The 21756-nt window shown below is 45.1% G+C and overlaps 1 protein-coding gene across 1 annotated transcript in view; it reads right to left on the bottom strand.

Annotated features, from left to right (window-relative positions):
• The window catches only part of FAT3 (FAT atypical cadherin 3), a 764758-nt gene that overhangs the window by 46011 nt on the left and 696991 nt on the right, over nt 1–21756 (bottom strand). Inside the window, exon 23 of the mRNA XM_086933989.1 lies at nt 14867–15335. Within this exon, the coding sequence (XP_086790115.1) occupies nt 14867–15335 (469 nt within the window). The remainder of the gene's footprint in view (nt 1–14866; nt 15336–21756) is intronic.

The following is a 21756-nucleotide window of genomic DNA, read 5'->3' as shown; positions in this document are numbered from 1 at the left end:
CTTGGTTACAGGGTTCCTTGTCAGAAGTGATCTGATTAGGTAGTCTTATGGTTATCCCCTTGTGCTGAATGTGACCTGCAGAGAGGATTGTTTATATTTATCCATTATGCTAAATGTGACCTGCATAGTAGATTGTTGATGGTTTATGTTATGTTTAGGTTTCCTTCCCTTTGCTAAGAGTGAATTGCTTAGGTGTTGGTATTCCTTCCTTAGGTCCTAGTTACCTGCGTGATTTACCTACGGTGAGTTAGGGTTGCGTAGGAGGTCCTTACCGTTCCAGTGATTACTGGATGTGTGTTGCATTTATAATTTTGGTGCTACTCATTCTATGTTTACGACATAAGTGTATATCTACCAGTATTATTTTTTAACAAGTGCCTACCCCTGACAGTGGTCCATGTGGCCCTGTCCTGTAAATAATTCCCCTTGTAAATTCTGCCCGTGCCTCTGGCACATTGTACAGTTTGCGTGTGTTATCTAATGTATTTTGTTTATTATAATACAAAGGCTATTTTTTCGGGCGGGGCTCCTCTCCCTTCCAGGTGCCTCGGGACACGGCCGGCTGCTCTCCTCCTCGCTGCTCGGCTCCGGGGGCGGGACTTCCGGTTCGCCTCTCCCGGGCCGCGCAGCGATTGGTTGCCGGTCCAGGCACTTCCGGGTCGTCGCGGGCAGCGCGGCGGCCCGTTTTAGGCAGGCAGGCTCCCTCTTAAAAGTATCCAAGTACGGGGCAATGCCGGGTGGCACCGGCCTTAAATTAAAATATAACACAACGGGGCAATGCCGGGTGGGCACCGGCCTCAAATTAAAAATAAAGCGAGGTGGCAACCGCTACCCCAAAAATCGGCCGGTGCCCACCCGGTATTGGGACCGAGATCGCCGATTTTTGGCGTAGCGAGTGCCCACCTCGCTTTGCTTTTAATTTGAAGGCCGGTGCCACCCGGCATTGCCCCGTTGTGCTGATTTCATTTTCGAGCCGGTGCCCACCCGGCATTGCCCAGGAAATCACCGCCGCAGCCCGAGTGCACTGAGAGCCGTTGCCGGGCCGCCGCGCTGCCTGCAGCGACCCGGAAGTCCCGCCCCCTGACCCCCAGGGCCGCGCTGCCATTGGCGGCCCCGGCGGAAGTCAGGCGGAGGGAAAGGAGACGAGGCCAGGCGGAGCGCGAGAGGAGCAGTCGGCTCCCGTGTCCAGGAGGCTCCCCGTGTGGAGAGGAGCCCCGCGCTGCTGCTGGGAGGCTCCCCGTGTGGAGAGGAGCCCCGCCCGCCCTGAGACGCCGGTGAGTGTGCCAGAAAGGAGGGAGAGGGGCCGCGGGACACATTGCCGGTGTCCGCCCCTCCCCCATAGCGCGACCTCGCGCTTGTGGCTGTTTGGAGCCCCGAGGCTCCTGGGGGCATTATTGATTCCTGAGTCCCCCGTGAGGGACTCCAACTAGAGGGGGCCATTGTTGTCCGAGCCCCAAGAGGCTCTGAGGGGCCATTCTGTTCATTGAGGGCCCTAGAGGCTCAGCCTGCATTGGTTGTTTAGAGCCCCGAGTGGCTCGGGGCATTTCCTTCTTTGAGCCCGGCGAGGCTCCAACGACGGCCGCATTTGATTGAGAGCCCTGATAGAGGCTCTGGGGGGGCATTCTTATTGATTTAGAGCGCGGAGCTCTAGATTGCACATTTTGCTTTGGGAGCCCCTGAGAGGCTCCTTGCCCACTTGGTTCTTGAGCCCTCCTGGCTCCAACGTTTGCCCAGTGCATATTAACAACTGTCCAGCACTTAGTGGACAGTTGCCACGTTTAGGCTTTGTGTCTGTGCTGCCTGCGCAGCTTCCCTGACACTGAGACTCAGGGCATTCCGCCCCTTTCGAGGCCAGTTGGCCTGAGGGACATTTATGAGTGTTGTGCTATGTGCACCCTGCGCATTGTAATGTACTTGATGATGTGATTCTTGCGCATGTGTTCTAACCTGTACCTTTTCTAAAAGTGACCTGATTAGGTAGTCTTATGGTTATCCCCTTTTTGCTAAATGTGACCTGCATAGAGGATTGTTTAGGTTTATCCACTGTACTAAATGTGACCTGCACAGTGAAATGTTGATTCTGCTTACCTTTTCTAAAAGTGACCTGATTAGGTATTCTTATGGTTATATCCATTATGCTAAATGTGACCTGCATAGTAGATTGTTGATGGTTCATGTTATGTTTAGGTTTCCTTCCCTTGGCTAAGAGTGAACTGCTTAGGTGTTGGTATTCCTTCCTTAGGTCCTAGTTACCTGCGTGATTTACCTACAGTGAGTTAGGGTTGCGTAGGAGGTCCTTACTGTACCAGTGATTACTGGATGTGTGTTGCATTTGTAATTTTGGTGCTACTCATTCTATGTTTACGACATAAGTGTATATCTACCAGTATTATTTTCTAACAAGTGCCTACCCCTGACAGTGGTCCATGCGGCCCTGTCCTGTACATAATTCCCCTTGTAAATTCTGCCTGTGCCTCTGGCACATTGTACAGTTTGCGTGTGTTATCTAATGTGTTTTGTTTATTATAATACAAAGGCTATTTTTGATATATAACCTTGTGTAGAGTCTTTCTTTGTGGTGGGCCTTGGGTGTTGTTGCTGGGGTGCGTGCGCAAATACTTAACTCATACCGCCTCCAAGTTTAGCCTAGACTGCTCGCGCCACGCTACCTAGAGGGCGAGTGGGGGTTGCCTTGGTGTGTGACTCCCCTGCCCTGACTTTAGAGATGGTGATCCCTGACTGACCTAGACGCGAGTCTTGGCCGGCCAGGGTCCCGTTTCTAACATTGAGAGCCCTGAGAGAGGCTCTGGGGGCATTTGATTATTTTTAGAGCGCTGAGCTCTACCTTTGCACATTTTGCGTGGTGAGCCCCTGAGAGGCTCCTTGCCCACTTTGATTCTTGAGCCCTCCTGGCTCCAACGTTGTGCATCATATTTACAACTGTCCAGCACTTAGTGGACAGTTGCCACGTTTAGGTTTGTGTTCTGTGCTGCCTGCGCAGACCCCCTGACACTGAGACTCAGGGCATTCCGCCCCTTTCGAGGCCAGTTGGCCTGAGGGACCCTTTTTGAGTGTTGTGTATGTGCACCCTGCGCATTGTAATGTACTTGATGATGTGATTCTTGCGCATGTGTTCTAACCTGTGCCTTTTCTAAAAGTGACCTGATTAGGTAGTCTTATGGTTATCCCCTCTTGGCTAAAAGTAACCTGCATAGAGGATTGTTTAGGTTTATCCACTGTACTAAATGTGACCTGCACAGTGAAATGTTGATTCTGCTTACCTTTTCTAAAAGTGACCTGATTAGGTAGTCTTATGGTTATCCCCTTGTGCTGAATGTGACCTGCAGAGAGGATTGTTTATATTTATCCATTATGCTAAATGTGACCTGCATAGTAGATTGTTGATGGTTTATGTTATGTTTAGGTTTCCTTCCCTTTGCTAAGAGTGAATTGCTTAGGTGTTGGTATTCCTTCCTTAGGTCCTAGTTACCTGCGTGAGTTACCTACAGTGAGTTAGGGTTGCGTAGGAGGTCCTTACTGTTCCAGTGATTACTGGATGTGTGTTGCATTTGTAATTTTGGTGCTACTCATTCTATGTTTACGACATAAGTGTATATCTACCAGTATTATTTTTTAACAAGTGCCTACCCCTGACAGTGGTCCATGTGGCCCTGTCCTGTAAATAATTCCCCTTGTAAATTCTGCCCGTGCCTCTGGCACATTGTACAGTTTGCGTGTGTTATCTAATGTATTTTGTTTATTATAATACAAAGGCTATTTTTTATATAACCTTGTGTGGAGTCTTTTCTTTGTGGTGGGCCTTGGGTGTTGTTGCTGGGGTGCGTGCGCAAATACTTAACTCATACCGCCTCCAAGTTTAGCCTAGACTGCTCGCGCCACGCTACCTAGAGGGCGAGTGGGGGTTGCCTTGGTGTGTGACTCCCCTGCCCTGACTTTAGGAATGGTGATCCCTGACTGACCTCGACGCGAGTCTTGGCCGGCCAGGGTCCCGTTTCTAACAGTGTGCATGAATGTTTGGCCGGCCCAAACCGAAACCGTCATGCGCAGTTAGAAAGTGCCCAACTCTCCTCCACCTGCTCTGTGGGCAGACAAGCCCCGCCCACCCCACCCTCACCTAAACAGAGCCAGTTTGGAAACATAAAATAATAAAGACATGGTGTTATTATCATTATATTTTTCCTGTGTGGCAACGCTCCTCCGCCTTAGCGGTGGAGCCGCTGCTTGTGTCGCTATCCAACACCTGTGATCACCAGCACAAATAAAGCATTGCGTTTGCCTGGGCTGGCACGTACTCCCATCAGACATGTATATCTGCCATTTCCCTCTAATGTTGCTCTGGTGTTCTAATGCTCTTATGATTCTGTTATGTTAATCTCACCTTATGAGTGGGTTGTTTTTACAGTATAAATATTGTGATTGACTGACAATTGACTGATGAAACAACTTCACTGATACAAAGCACGAGGACCAAGACTCGTCAAAAAAAATCTGAAAAACTGTTGCAAGAATAAAAGTTATGCTAGACTTTGCGAAAGTGTAAGCATTCATACATGAGAAAATGTACATTCTACATTTCCACATCTGTAAATGCTTGGCAAACAATCATTTGCAATTGCCCACATTTTTCTTTTTCTCTATCGGCAAAATATTTTTCCCCAGGGAGAAATCCCTTCTCTCTCACAGCTCCCCTTAAATATTCCCACCTGGGATGTGGATTTAGACATGCAGTTTTTAACTGTGTCTAGGCTGGGGAAGGGTGATAGAAAATGTTAGTGAATACCAACAAACTTGCGAGTTTGATGTTGTTCACTACCTTCAAATGGTACCCCTGCCCTGTAATGACCACTCTCCTCATGTGGGAGGTATATTTACTCAAGGCTTGGGTACATTGTAAGTAATGCCTGTGTAAGTGAGTGAATTTGCATGGAAGTGTAAACGTCTCAACATGTGCCAAACACTACGTAGTCCCTGCAGCCTGATGCCCTGTTCAATGTAGGGAGGCAACACGCTGCAGGGATTTGTCGGGCCGCACAGTATTCCTTCCCAGGTCCTTTATCCAGCAAAACTTCTTCAATCCCAAAAGTTCACAAAAGATATTCAGGAAACTTTGAGCTTAGGGAATGGGGAAAACTCAGGGTCGCCATATTAAGGAAAGCTGCTGGTATTCCAGGCCCTAAGCTGCTATGAGAATGTTCATACTCTGGCTTGAGGGCCACTTTGTTTTCAATGTTGCTTTCCCTTCAAAAATACTTCCCCAGCTTTGTTCTAGGGGGAGTCTGCAAAGTGTTTTGGAAACTTGCATGAAGAGCCCAGTCTTAGTGGCTGATCTGCTGATCTTGAAAACTCGGAACCTTGGTCCTAAATACGGTTATGAGCCTTAACAAAAATCTCCCTGTGCCTAAAATTGTGATTTATCTGATAAAATGCATTTATAAATGTGTGAAAATGTAAGTGTAGAATTCAAAGATGTGAAAACCTCTTTTTATGTACATCTTCTCAGCTGTGCAAATAAAGGTGGGCTCATGCTACATAAATATCCATCCATACATACACCATGCTGGTGCAATTCTACATGTGAGTTACTGAATTTTAGAGTATCAGCTCCTGTTTTGTGACTACCAACGGTGAAATCACACTTAGATATAATGCAGTTTGCACATATAAATTGAAGTTCAGGGTACAAATTGTTTTGTGGATCCAACCGGAAGACGCGCATCACAGCCTTCTAATCTGCTAAGTGCTTGTGGCTGCAGGAAACTGGTCCACTCAGCTCGGCACTATTTAATAAAACACTGCCAAAACCACAAGTATTGCCTTTTTTTGCTAGTACCCCAAAGTTCATCCCTATTATTATATCGTCTACACGCCGGCCATCTTCAACCGCAGTTTCTGTCATTCCGCATGCACATTGTCCAGCTACGTGGTTGCTTGTGAAGCGATAGCCTGCAAATATCTCCTAAACCCAGTATCTAATTCACATCACTTCCACAGCAATCCAACACTGTTCATGGGGCTTGAAATCTGGTTACAGTGCACTGCGCCTTCACATTCTGTGACCAAGTTATAAAGCGGCTTTTTCCCTGATGTATCGTAACCAGGACCATGTAATGCTTACATCAACAGCACAGTGGGCTTGGGTTCTCAAATGTCAAGCCTTTTCTCATACAAAATCTACACAGGAAAGGTTTATATGAAAAATATAACCACACACAACCACGGAAAGCTTACATACTTTGTGCCACAGAGTAAATCAAGTTTTACAAACTAGTAAAGATGTTATTCTAGAGCACAGCAGCCAACACCACAGAGCACGAAGTTACAGTCTGAAAAAACTGAATCGATAAAAATAAAAGGCGCTGTGTTCCTGGGCCAAGACCAAAATAATTCTTTTGCCATTGAGCCTAAATACAATTCCATTCGGGGCCATTTGCCGTGCCAGCAACCAGCGATGCCGCCATGGAGGAAGACATGTTGCAATTTGTGGCTCTAGCGGAGTTCGACATGGAGTCGGGTTCCATTTTGTCCAATGTTAAGAGCCTGTTCCTGTAATGGATTCCAGATGCCCCGCGGTCACAGACGCCGCGGCTGGCACGACTCTGGCCCTGCCCTCTTATAATGAACTGGTTTATAGAACCACTAGAGTGAACTTAGAGCTCATCCTGATGACGATTCATCATTTACTGGCGGCGCAGGGATAGCAAAGGCAGGAACGACTGATTCGAAAAACAGAGGCAGCAGAAATCCCACAGGACTCTTTCCTGGCCTCTGTTCAGGCTGCGTATTCCAGCTCTCGCCTTTGTACAGCAGCCCAAAGGGAACACTTTGATTCATTTAAAATGTTACGATACATCTCCAGCACATTTGAAATGGCCTGTAGAAGAGCGAAACAGGATTGAACCTATTGAGAGAATAAATGGCGCTCACCGGCTGATTTAAGTGTACTGGAGTATAAACACATTACTACTTCTACTGTGTACTATAATTACACTTGTGTGCCTTCTTGAGAGCGCTATCAGGCTAGCTCCTTCAGAGAATACTTGACCTACTGCGCTAAATTGACTCGAGGGTTCTTCATGCCACCTTGTCGCTTCAGTATTATTGTTGATTTCATGACACACACTTGCTCTACGGTCATGCGCGAGCTTACATGCATGTGCCCTTACAACGAGGTAGCTTGCAGGATACTGATGTTTGATTGAGAAAGGTGAGTTTAAGCTATGTAAGGAAAACAAATAAATTAAGAGGGTACAGAGGAGCTGCTCCTGAAACCCTGAAAAGTGAGGAAATCTTTGGCCTTCCAAGACCACAAGAGTTGTTATGTGGGCATAATAGCAATGGCGTCCATTTTGATGCCTTTTCCTCTAAAACATCTTCAGGCTTGCCCCGCTGGAGAATTTCGAGCTCCATTTATAAAGTCAAAAGGTAAAACATTTGATGGGACAAACCCACCTAGTGTAACCACCCAGGTTTCATCACAGTCAGTCTGCAATCATGGCTGCATTCCGGCCCATCGCTTCCTTAGACTATCATTTGTGCCTAGTGCATTTTGGTGTTATTTTTACTAAAAACACTAAAAATTCATATCTCAGATTCCCCTAATTTGATTTTTGTTATTTTGGTGTCATTTTGTTTATTAATTTTTACTCTACGTTTCTAATTTGGTTTGGCATTTTTATTGTTTGGTATTTTGAGTGTTGTTATTGTTTAGGTACTCAATAAACACTTTACATGTTGCCCTAAATTAAGCATATCTGCTCTGTGTCATAACTACCAGGCTGTTGAGCTCAGGCTCATGCGGAATCTTTGGGGCTCCTCATGACAAGTTTTTGTTATTCCTTGAGGTGAGCAACCACGAACCCCAAATAATGATGAAGACGGCTTGTATCACGCTCAGCTACTCTGAGGAGTGTCCCGGTGCCCAGCACTTGTCAGATGTGATAGAGGTCCTGATGTTTTAATCTTGCACAAAAAGCCAAGTTTTCAGTTTTTTTTAAATGCTGAAACATTGCTTACTGGACGGAGCTTGAGAGGATGCTTACTCCAAGCTGCTGGTCCTAGATGGGTAAGTGACCTACTTCCCACTCTAACACGCCGAATTCTGGGAGTCACTGCTAGCAATTTATTGTCAGACCTCGGATTTTTTGACGGGGCATAGAAACTGAAACTTGTTCTAAGGTAGACCGCACTGGTCTGGTAAAGTGCCCTGGGAACTAGCACTAGAGCCTTGAACAAGCAGGTACCTACCACTGACTTTATTTGTGGCTTAAATGACAAACTATCATCAAATGTCATTCTTAAGTCCTTAACGATGCATCTTTGCTGGTATAGTGGGGGGACGCATCTTCTAAGGTTTGCCAAAGAAAATAATTTCTGCCTTGTCAGCATTACACTTGAGCTGGCAAATGGCCATCAAATAGAAGACCATAGTCAGGCAGGTTTTTATTCAGCATCCCTTAAATCTCTTCTCTCTGTCCACATGTGAACAACAGCTTAGTTTTGTTAGCCTAGAATATAACTTAGCCCCTAGGGCTTCTGTCAGCTGAGCAAGAGGAGTGAGATATGTATTAAATAAAGTTGGGCTCAAGGCCGAGCCCTGGGAAATTCCCACTGACAACTCATGTGGTTTCGAGGAGAAAGGAGGAGTCCAAACCTGTTGACTTCTGCCTTCTAAAAAGGAGGCTACCTAGTCTAAGGCTTGGCCCTCTATACCAATTGAATGAAGGTGCACCAGAAGCCTGGAGTGGGGAGACGTATCAAAGGCTGCTGATAAGTCTAACATGGCAAACACAAGGAAATGATGGACGGAGCACTGAAACTTTTCAGACACTCAACCCCAGTCACAGTTCTGGGTTGAATCCATCATCGTTCTTTAGCTCACTTCGCCACCCCAGTTCCGAACCAGCCATATGCAAATCAGTCTTGACCCAGTTCCTCATGGGAACAGTCCAGTCCCGAACTGCCAAGCCAGGTCTTCCCTGAACCGGAAACAAGCATCCTGGGACCGGGTTGAGGGTAACGTCCCTCATCAGGCAGGCTAGCTTGAATCCAGTGGCAAAGTGAGCAAGGGACCCATGTCTGGGAATACTCGGCCAGCTTAGGGCGAAGAAAGCAAACACAAGGAGATGATGGATGGATCGCTGAAACTTTTCAGATGCTCACCCTCAGCCCCTTGCTCGCTATGCTACCGGTTTCAAGCTATCTTGGCTGATTCTACCAGAGAATTTTCGCCCAATATCCCTACTTCCACACCTTGCCAAAATCATGGACTCCCATATCAATATGGCCTTAACTCTGTATTTGGAAGAAAATTCAGTTTTAGATAGGTCACAAAACGGTTTCTGGCCTAGACATAGTACGGAATTTGACCTACTTGCAGTTACAGAGCAGTTACGGTCCGCTTTGGATGAAAGCAGAACCTCAGCACTGATCCTGTTAGACCTGAACGCGGCCTTCGATGCGGTTTCCCACAGGATTCTGTTACATCAGTTAGAGGAGATCATGGTCAAGGATAAAGGGCTGGAATGGTTTGCATCCTTTCTGACTGATCGATCATTCCAGGTCTCTGCCCCTCCTTTCACTTCTAGTGTCTATCCTTTTAGCTTTGGTATGCCACAGGGATCTGCTGTTAGCCCCACTTTATTCAATATCTATGGTCGACCTCTGGCCCTTTTGGCAAAAGCTCAGAACAATGCCATGGTATCATATGCCGATGATACCCAAGTGGTGTTCACATTCTCCAACAACCTCAAGCAGGAACAGGCGAAATTTCAAGACAATCTTTTGGCCATCTCGGATGGGATGGGGGACAATTGCCTGCACCAAGTCCGAGGTGCTCTTGGTGGGCAGAAACACCCATTCATGGGGCAACCAATGGTGGTCGATGGCTCTGGGGTCTCCTCCCCAACCGAAACCGTGATTAAGAATTTAGGAGTTCTGGTGGACATTACCCTCTCATTTGAAGGTCATGCCAAGTCAGTGGCTGGCACTTGTTTTGGCCTTCTAAGTGGCCTGAAACCCATTCTGGGATTTTTTGATGCACCCACCCGGCAGATGATCATCCAATCCACTGTGCAGTCTCGCCTGGATTACTGCAATGGGCTAGTACTCTGCGTGAATAAAGGTGTGACCAAAAGACTTCAACAGGCCCAGAACGTGATAGCCCGGATGATTTTTGCACTACCTAAGCGCCGCCATACCTCAGACCTTCTCCGTTGACTCCACTGGTTGCCAAGAGAACAGACGGTCTTCTTCAAGATGCTATGTCTCACTCATAAGATTTTGTATTGCATAGGTCCGCAAATCCTGAACGAATTGTGTTCTATGTATGTTCCGGCCGAGACCTGCACGCTGCGGACCTCCATCTGGCCTGTGTCCCAAGAGTGCGCAGGGCAAGAGCTGGGGGCCGCCCGATCAAAGCTTTGGCACCTGCCCTCTGGAACTCCATCCCTCTAGTTGCTCGTGGCACACAGGATCATTGGGCCTTCAGGAAAATGATCAAGATGTGGCTTTTCTCCAATTTATAATTCTTTTCTCTTCTCTGTCTGTGCCTGATAGCTATAGCACTGGGATGCCCCGTTGCTGGGGCAGTCATGCACTTTATAAAAACAGTTAACATAACATAACAGAGATGGAAAGCTAAGGTGACAAGGGACAGAGACGGCAGTGACAGACCAAGATATTTGACGGCAGAGATAAAGGTATGGGAATTGGATTGGTGTCAGTACAACGCGTTCTTTTACGTCGCATTCCGTTACAACGCAGATTTTACAACGCAGGATCCATTACATCGGATGCCATTACAACGCATGGCATTACATAGCAGATGCTATTACAACGCATGGCATTACATCGTAAGTATAGGTAAGTATACCTTTTTTTAAAAATGTTATTAAGTTAATTTAATTAATTTTATTTAAATAATTTAATTAAAATACATTTTAAAATAGTCATTAATTTAATTTAATAAAATAATATCTATTTAATAAATGTAATTTTAATAAAAATTGTAATTAATTTAATTTAATTAAAATAATGAAATTAGTTTAATGTACATATTTATAAAATTGAAATTAGATTAAATTATTATTAATAATTTATTTTATTTAATTAATTTAATTTAAAAATGTAATTAATGTAAAATAATAATTTAATTTATTAAATATATTTTAATTAATTTAAAAATGGTAAATATAATTTAATTATCCCTAAACACAAACCTACCCCTGAACCCTAAAACACCCCTGTACCCCAAAACCCAAACCCTGCCCTAAAACCTAAAAACACCCCTGTACCCCAAAACCCAAACCCTGCCCTAAAACCTAAAAACACCCCTGTACCCCAAAACCCAAACCCTGCCCTAAAACCTAAAAACACCCCTGTACCCCAAAACCCAAACTCTGCCCTAATACCTAAAAACACCCCTGTACCCCAAAACCCAAACCCTGCCCTAAAACCTAAAAACACCCCTGTACCCCAAAACCCAAACCCTACCCTAAAACCTAAAAACACCCCTGTACCCCAAAACCCAAACCCTGCCCTAAAACCTAAAAACACCCCTGTACCCCAAAACCCAAACCCTGCCCTAAAACCTAAAAACACCCCTGTACCCCAAAACTCAAACCCTGCCCTAAAACCTAAAAACACCCCTGTACCCCAAAACCCAAACCCTGCCCTAAAACCTAAAAACCCCCCTGTACCCCAAAACCCAAACCCTGCCCTAAAACCTAAAAACACCCCTGTACCCCAAAACTCAAACCCTGCCCTAAAACCTAAAAACACCCCTGTACCCCAAAACCCAAACCCTGCCCTAAAACCTAAAAACACCCCTGTACCCCAAAACCCAAACCCTGCCCTAAAACCTAAAAACACCCCTGTACCCCAAAACCCAAACCCTGCCCTAAAACCTAAAAACACCCCTGTACCCCAAAACCCAAACCCTGCCCTAAAACCTAAAAATACCCAAACACCCCAAAACATATACCTCAGTACCCCAAAACATATACTCCTATTCTCATACTTATTTAAAAAATTACTTAAATTAATAAATTTAATGTATAATATTTAAAAACATAAATAAATATTTTTTTATAATTAATAATAAATAAAACAATTATATAATATAAAATAAAATTAAAAAAAATTATATACTTACCAATACTTACGATGTAATGGTATGCGTTGTAATAGCATCTGCTATGTAATGCCATGCATTGTAATGGCATTTGATGTAATGGATCCTGCGTTGTAATAGCTGCGTTGTAACAGCATTACGACGTAAAAGTTGCGTTGTAAGTGTTACATACCTGGGTATTGGGTATGGGCTGTCGAGAATGGAAGTAGATAAAAGGATCGGAGACATACTATAAGAAAAATAGAGACAGAGGACAGCAGAGAGAGAGGGACAAAGATCAAGGCAAGGCAGCTGTAGGTGCAAAAATCAGAGGTGGCAGATTGCAGACCCAGAAAGAGACAGGACACAGCAGACACAATTATCAGAAAGAGAAAGGACTGTAGAGGCAGAGACATATGACAGCTGGGAGTTGTATAGAGACAAGACATCAGCGACAGACAAAGATCGAAGGAGAGAGACAGATATAATAAACAGATTCAAAAGCAGGCAGAGACACAGATAAAGAGACATGCAAGAGACAACGATCAAAGACAGGAGACAGCAGACATAAGAAATTCGTATCAGACATGTATCATTTACATCAACGTACAAACAATACAAGAGCAACAACACACAGCTGAGACCAGACACACTTATGTCAGCAAAGAAAACAAAATGCACATACGTAAGTTAGTGAGGGAGCCTTACCTGGATTTGTGGTGCTGAAGAACTGTGAGGTTAGCTGGAGAGGGGGTACCAGGACACAAGAGTGTGGGTGCTACCCAGGCGAACATAGGGGTGCAGCGAGAAGCTCACCAGCCCATCACAGATGTTTGTCATCATCGGTAATGATGGTGCAGCTTCTTGTAAAATATATGACCTAACAACGTAATTTACAAACATTCCACCTGATTGATAATGCTGCTATGGATCGTAAGAAGACGAACAATAATGAGATGCAAAGACATGTGCCTGGCACAAAGAAAACAATCCCGGACCCTGAGATTGAACCGCACTGCCAGAGAGTCTGGACCACTCCCTGGGAATTCCCAAATATAAGGATAGCTCGGAGGGGTGAGTTTTTACTGCAGATACCAGTGAGTAACCTGCAAATCACTGGTTCCTCTCCTAATGGTTATTTGGGTACAAAATGTTGATGTTTGTGCATCAGCCGTGCAGCATGCTCATGAGCAACCACCTCATACAGTTAGAAGAGAATGAAACCAGCATGCACCAACCAATAGGAAGAAAGGAAATGAATGACGATGAAGCAAACCAATGGAAAATAAAAGGAGAGCTCGGAGCCCTTTTTAAGATTTTTTTTAAGAAACAAAAGATCTTGCAAGCGACAGCGCGTGGGATGTTTCAGGCAACACGTATATAAGTTTACACTCGGTACGGTAAAACATTTTTTTTTAACTCGCTTGTTTTATCTTAAACATTACGGGCATGGCTTTTGGCAGACAGGGTACTCTCGGGTGCCCGCAGACAGGGTACTCTCGGTCTGCCAACATCATTTAGAAATGGGCGGATTGTACGTTTTCTGTTGATAGAGACCCCATTGGGTCCATCAACAGGAAGCTTATACTGATGGTCTGATTTTTTTGTTTTATAGAACCAAGCTCCCATTTTGGGAATTTGTTCTTGAGAAACAAAAATGTTTACAAGTCTTGTGAAAGGCTGTCAAGATTAATAGTGGCTGTGCACCAGACTTTTTCTACCTTCAAGGGAACTGCCTGAAGGTGGTTTCTTCCAAGATACTGAGATCATTGCTGAGCCGATGGTCACCTTTACATTTTGTAGATGGTAGTCATCAGAATGTTGGAGTTAATATTCTCCAACACTATGGCAGATGGGGCACTACATTCCAGAGCCCATATCAGGCCCTAAACCCCCTCATGCTTTTTGCAGCAGCCTATGTTGTACTGTGAAATGCATTTTTAAAATAATGGCTTGCATATTCGCAGCGCTTTCAGTCACACCCTGGGACCTCATAGCATTATAAATACACATCACTATTCCCTAGTGTGCCAACCAGGATTCAGTTCTGTGACTGTTTACACACATCTGTAGTGATCGCTAAACACGTTCAGCTTTCAAAAGCAAAAATGTAATTTCCTATTGATTACTTAAATTTGTTTCATTTAGTGAGTATGCAGTATATGTATGTGCATTTGCCTGAAGGTAAGGGGCCCGTTCTAATATTTCCTGACTCTGCCTCCATTGCACTCAAGTTCCCATTTCTCAAACTGTTTTTAATGCACTTCAACCTCTGGGAGAGCTGCGAAATACTCTGTAAGAGGCTGTCATTGAGGCCTCGTCTCCAGAGCAGCTATAGAACTGTGTATGTGCTGAAAGCTGCAGCTGCCTGGATTAAACCACACGAGGGGGCGGGGCGAGTACTTTGGGGCTGAAGTCCTTTTAGCCTAATGGAAGTTGCATGTCTCGACCTCGGAATGCTAAATTGATGCATGTACATTTTTCTTCCCAAAACAGCTCGCTGACCTTGGTGTTCATCTAGACGCCACGTTACACCACTGCTAAAAATATATCTAAGCGCTATAAAAATAAAGCTGTGATATGAATTAATATTTTTACAATTTCCGCAGGCATGTATATATACGATAATATGAACCGTGTCGTAAATTACTATCCAGAGAACGTTGCTCATGTTGTTTTCTCAAAAAATTAAACAAGGGAAAGAATAACATCTAACTAGAAGTACCGCATACTTACCGCCAGATGGCACACTCGTACAGCTCCCGCCATTTTGGCAGGGATTCCTCTCGCACGCATCGGGATACAGCACGCAGCCAAGCTTTAACTCGGTCAGGCCGACCACTTCTGCAAAGCTGCTGCGCTTGTTCTGGAGAGGCAGCTCGTTGCTGTTCAGCACCACCGAGTCCAGGCAGCCCTGGAAGCCGCCCAGGACCTGGGTCGTCCTTTTGTCAGTCAGGCTGCGGACGTTCTCCACTTGCACCTGGGCCCCGAAGTAAATAGAGCTGTCAGTGCTGAGGGTCTGGAAGTAGAGGGGGGCTTTGCGGCGCTCCACGTAGCTGTCGTCGAGGGACAGGCTGGTGAAGTTCCGGTTCAGCTCCAGGAAGACGGCGTGCCAGTTGCCGTCATTCACCGCTCGGCCGGAAATGCCCAGAATGCCCGGGCCGCTGCCACAGTCCAACTGGAACCACAACTTGCCTTCCACGATCTTAGAGTAGGTGCAAGAAAAGGAAAATGCAAACAAATTAGAGACTTACACAACAATCAAGAATGGTTAGAAATATGTCCTGATTATTATTAGCATCATCTTATTACCATATTATTGACAACTTTATATTATTTACATATTTATTATTATTTTTGTTGTTAATATTATTGTTATCATTATTATTTCAGCAGCAGCAGTAATCTCTAGGAATTTGATATATCCCGTAATGAGACCCAGGGACGAGTGAACAGCTTTATGGAGAATACATCCAGGGCTGGCTTTAGCGTTGGTGGCACCCAGTGCGACAATAATTTCTGGCTCCCCCGTACTCCCTTACCACCTCCTGAGATTCTCTCACTACCACTGGGCAAAAGTGTCCCTCATCTCTCCAATCATAAGTTATTGCTAAATACAGCGCCCCCCTCATAAAGCCAGCGCCCTCTCCACAGAGCAGCGCCACATGCGGCTGCACCGGTCACACTGCCCTAAAGCCGGCCCTGAATTCATCTGTATACTGCAACAGAAGCTTCTCAAAGAGGAGCTGCACACAGAATAGCTTGGGGTTTGGGATATCTGGGGACCAGATTACAGTTATGAGGGTGTGGGTGAGATGCAGGGCTCTGGGAAATAACTGGGGCCACTCTAGATAGCACTCTATATCATGCTCTTATTTCTACACCATAAAGCACAAAGTTACACATTCTAGTATGGCATAATCCAATTACTCATACTATCAATTCGAAGTACAGATTAAAAAGGCGTTGAGTCACCCAGAATCATTACATTTATTTCTTTAGTCATGCGCTAAAGCTAAGATTAGAACTGGGGTCTTCGAACCCCAAAGTCATTCTTCATGATCAAAACTCTGGGTGAACAGCAGACTGTCATCGCTAAATGTGGAGAAGTACAGTGATTTAAGAGAACAAATCTTCCTGTTGACTGAAAACCAGAAATCAGCCTTCAGACTTCTAGATCTCACGGCACAACATACTGCTGGGGCGACTCGAGGAATGAAACGGCATGTCCACTCAGCCCTGGAAGCGATCCGATTCTTCCTCTTCACCCCAGCTACTAGTAATGGGTGTCATTTAGTTCTACTTATGCCTACACCTGGCTCGCTCTTTCGTACCCTTGGCACTGCCCTTGCTACCCTTGGTCTTAGGGGAAGAGAGGGCAGCAGAAGAGCAAGAAGGTTTACAGGGCTGCAAGATCCATACTTGATTTGTGCACTTTCTACTCCTTGTAGCCTATTGGGCAGCAAATTACCAGGTTCTATTGCAGATCAAGGTAGATGAAGGGGTTAATCATGTGATACCATGGAGGGATCAGAGGTTTTATGATATCACTTTCACTAAACCTGAAATGTCAATAAATGTACATCCATACAACAAATATGGACTGCAACAATGAAATTGTCATTAAGCAGTGTTGTGTGCTGTACAAAACAGGCCGCCTTAACGTGCCTGCTTTTGAATATCAAGATTACTTTCCAGTTCCCTAGGACAGTGTCAGGTAAACCTCCAAAGGTTTGTGGATGACACCAAGATACAATTCTGCCTGGAAAACTGGTCAGAGGACCAGGTGGCTTCTCATCACCATAATAGCGAGCAGATTTATGGGAAAATGTCTCTGTCATCCCTGATACCAATGTGGCCACAGAGCTCTGTGCGGGCAGCGAGGATCCTACCTGAAAACAGAGATCGAGATTCCTCACTGACTTGCAAGTTCCATAATGGTGGGAAACCCTTGTACCCAATGACGAGTTTCAATGGTACCTCTCTAATGACAGTGATCACCCAGCAGGTCTTACAAGCCACAAGGAAAACCCGTCACCCAGAGGAGGCGATAAAACCAAGGCCTAATATAAACTTGTGGTTAGAATGCCAGTCATAGACACTGGTGGGTCTGGTGCATCTTGGAAGAGTCAACCCTGCACTTTCACAAGGTTTGAGTGGGCTGTCCAGGACTGATTGTGGGGTGTATTCTTTAATCCCTTACTTTGTTGAAGGACAAAAAGACACTTAATAAGCCACATTTTTTTGGGGCAGAGAAACAAATGATTGATTAAAGCTCTCAGGAAAAAACTTCCAAAAAGGATCCGAATGAAAAAAAAAAATTTCACAGACGGTGCCTGGGTGTTAATCGATTATATAACACTAATGTTCTTCTGAAGGATCTTCTTGCTCATCTTCCTAATCCATAATTTGATTTGAATTTCATGTTACACATTGCACAAACTCCGCCTGACACACTCACAAGTGCACTATTTCAACCGGGCCTCTTTGCACGCGCATTACAAATTTTATGCATCGATTGGTGAGTGGGTGATGCTATATTCTCTCCGCCTGACACCCTCCACCAGCCCCACCCTACCCACAAGTGTATAGCCTCCCAGCCTGACACCCTCGACCACACCTCCTCAAACTCCACCCCATCCATAAGTGCAGTATTTCCACCGGGCCGTGCATAAAATTATTTTATGCACATGCATTCCTTTTTGCTCACATGCACGCCCCTTTTGTGATTGGAGTCATTTGCGTTTTTCGACAATACGCACACATGAAGATTGCTAAAAACAATTTCTCATGAACCGGGCCTCGATTTATTTGACTTTCATCCCATGTCGCTTTTCATTACTGTCCAGGTGGTAGTGGTGTGAACTGAGACTCTTTACACTTCTTGTGCCCCAACAATCTATGCATCACCCCAAACATCTATGCTTGCAAACCCCAAGAGACTTGCTGAATTGCATATGATATTATATTGAATTAGCAATTGCTGCTGAGATTGTTCAATATATTGTCTAATTTTGCCTACATACTCAGGTAAAATGAGATAATTTGGTGTTGTACAGTTCTGTGATTGCTGCTGCTGGCATGAATTACGGAGAAATGAATGAAAGGACACGTAGAACGATAACAGGCTCTCAATGAAATAATAATGAAGTGAAGTGGCTTCCGGAACTGTTCCAGCAGCGTGTCTGAGCCAACTCAGAGACAAACGCGAATGAATTGTTGTGAAACAGCTAATGTGCTTCATACTGTTACTAGTGTTGCCTGTGAATAGGTAATTCACTAAACTAAAGCGCTTGATCTTATGTACCCATTTGGCGAGGAATAGATCCAATTAAAAAAGTTTACAATTTTGTCTGAAAAAGAAAGCAGGAGAAACAATATTTTGCCCAAGAACACACAAGGCATTTAGCTGGGAGTGAACCCAAGTCTTTTGTATCTACATTCAGCACATGACGGTGAACAGCCTTTACGACGCGGCTGTTACACCGCCGTGCCGTTACAACGCGGTCTTTTCAACGCAAGTCGTTACCACGACTTGCGCTAGAGGGCGCTGCAGGACAAGGAATTTTTTTATTTACTATCCAACACCTTCCCTACTGTACGTAGGCTGGTGTTGGAATAGTAAATTAAAAAATTCCTAAGTCCGCACCCCCTCCAACGCAAGTCGTGGTAACGACTTGCGTTGAAAAAAACGCATTGTAACGGCACGCGTTGTATAAGTACGCGTCGTAAAGCAGTACATCCCATGACGGTGAACAGCCTTTACGACGCGGCTGTTACACCACCGTGCCGTTACAACGCGGTCTTTTCAACGCAAGTCGTTACCACGGCTTGCGCTGGAGGGCGCTGCAGGACATGGAATTTTTTAATTTACTATCCAACACCTTCCCTACTGTACGTAGGCTGGTGTTGGAATAGTAAATTAAAAAATTCCTAAGTCCGCACCCCCTCCAACGCAAGTCGTGGTAACGACTTGCGTTGAAAAAAACGCGTTGTAACGGCACGCGTTGTAAAAGTACGCGTCGTAAAGCCCTACATCCATTAGACCAAAACTGCTTCTTGATTAACTGTTGGATGTGTACATTGTTATGTACACTGCTCTGGAAAGGTTATTATTAGTTTGTATGTTTACATTTTGTTAGTACTTGCCAACCCATTATGGAACAGTATTATCCACTGAGATGCAAATATTGCCCAGTCTTGGGAACAGCCCACATTTGTATATCAGGATTTCTATTATGGCAGGACAACTCTTAAGGGACGGTTGCTGTCATGTGTAGACAGGCGGCGGTCATGCACCGTAAGCGTCTACCGAGCCAAGGACACCGGGGGGGATATTCAGTTAGCGGTTCTGAGATGACACAGCAACCCTTCTTGAGAGCTTTTATACTGTACAACCTATTAAAACTTCACAGGCTCTAAAAAAAAGTCTCCCCTGGGATAATGCCCAAGCTCTGATCTTGTTCAGCATAACGGGTGAGGTATTAGTGGACCACGTGAGTAAGGCCTAATCCTGCAGACAGGCCCTTCCGGGCAGCAGACCACTTCCGCTGAATACCAAATGGAGCCAGGTGGTAGGAGCAGCCACACTTCCCTCACAAAGAAGCAGTCACCGCTCTGTTCCCGCCTCAGCATTCACCGGAACCTCGCGGGACTCTTTCTAGGGTGTTTTGCTAAATAAATTAGGATGCCAGATCCAAACTTTGGAATCCCATAAAATCTTCCAACCTGTCTCATTTCAGCAACAGATGTTAAGTGAAGGAATACAGCCCTCTCCTTATGCACGGTAATTACTCCCATGAAAACACAATTAAACAGATAGTCCATTTTATTGCAACTCTCCTAAATGTAGGCAGCCAAACACCTCACTGCGAGGCTGGCAGGCTCCAGGCACTGAAGCAGTGTTCTTTTATGTATCCTTGTTTATCTAAGGGGATTAATGAGCTGGCCATTTTGCAAACAACTTTAGAAAGATTCAAGCAGAACAGGCTAACTCTTTCCAGGGAGCCGTCCTGTACTGCACCCTGCAGAGCGGGGCCAGTCACCTCATAAGAAAAGGAAAGAATTGGTGTTGTGCTTTGCTCTGGCACTGGTAAAGAACATAGTTCACTTAAAATTCTTTTTTATGGAGTGATTAACATTTGGTTGGATTGTAACTGTGTTTTGGGCACTGGACTTTCATGATTCCACAAATTTGGAGGTGGATTAATTTTACTGCAGTGCCTCGAATGTGCAAGCGGTAGTGCAACGTACTGAGTGAATGTATGACTGTGTAGCGTGAATGGATGACTGTTGGGGCCACAAGTGGCTTGAGCTTCCAACAGATCAGCCAAATCAAAACAATGCAACATAGCAGTGTGAAGTACCTTTCCCCGTCACCTCTAGGGATGGTGATGTGTTGTTGGGTGGGGCCACCACTCTATTGACGGATCAGAGGCTATCCGGTGTTGATGTGTGAAACAGAACAACCCACTGATGCCTCGCAGCCTCAGGAATTGGTGTTGAACCATGGGAGTATTGATTTCTTGCTTTTAGTGCAGCAGGTCATGATGTATTGTTTGAACGTCTGCTTCATCAAGAATGATGCACATTAAATCAATACTTTTGTTTTGTGCAGGTTTCACTTTTGCTATTGAGGTACAATCGGTGAATAAGCATGTACAAATTGTCCTCTTTTATTCTTATCTGTCGCAACCACAGCTCAGGTAGAACATAAGACTTAGAAGCTTTCACACATCTTTTGCCTGAGACTTGTGGACTAGTTCATAATTCTTTCGGGCCGCAGACTATGCCCAGTGGATATTATTGTGACATCATTCACCGCAGACCGAGATAAGTTGATTCATGGCATTCGCTGCCAGGAAGCTTTGCTTCTGGTTCATAAAAAGTCACTTAGTGCTTCGTGTTTTGGATGACATCCAGCAGCTGAACTATCAATAACTGGATATCACAACCCCCAAAAGATGTTCACCGGGCTTCAGCCAGTTCCTCAAGAGACAGGCTCACTGCATCCGCCTCCACACTGAACATTCTCAAAGTACCCCAGGAGAACTGCACCACCCACCAACTCAATGGATCACTCACCTTCAACACCCCACAACTACAGTCACAAAAATAACACCATGATCAGTATACGGACTGCTGCGTAAGTGATATACTGATCCGTCTAGAGACTGCTGGGCACGCAATATAATAATCCGTCTACAGACTGCTGCGTAAGCATTATACTGATCTGTCTACAGACTGTTCCGTAAGCGATATGCTGATCCGTCTACAGACTGCTGGGTAAGCAATATACTGATTTGTCTACAGACTGCTGGGTAAGCGATATAATGATCCGCCTACAGACTGATGGGTAGGCGATATATTGATCCGTCTATAGACTGCTGGGTAAGCGATATAATGATCCGTCTACAGAATGCTGGGTAAGCGATATAATGATCCGTCTACAGACTGTTGCAAAAGCGATATACTGATCCGTCTACAGACTGTAAATTGATACTTGTATAGCGCACTACTCACCCGCAAGGGTCTCAAGGCGCTTGTACGAATACCGCTGTGGAACCCATCCTGGCTTTCCCTGTGAGGCGTCCACTCCTGGGCACCCCCAAGGTGGAGGCCAGGCA

This window comes from Lissotriton vulgaris, chromosome 8, assembly GCF_964263255.1.
Source record: "Lissotriton vulgaris chromosome 8, aLisVul1.2, whole genome shotgun sequence".
Classification (NCBI taxonomy): Eukaryota; Metazoa; Chordata; class Amphibia; order Caudata; family Salamandridae; genus Lissotriton; species Lissotriton vulgaris.
This window is presented reverse-complemented; position numbering and strand designations above follow the sequence as displayed.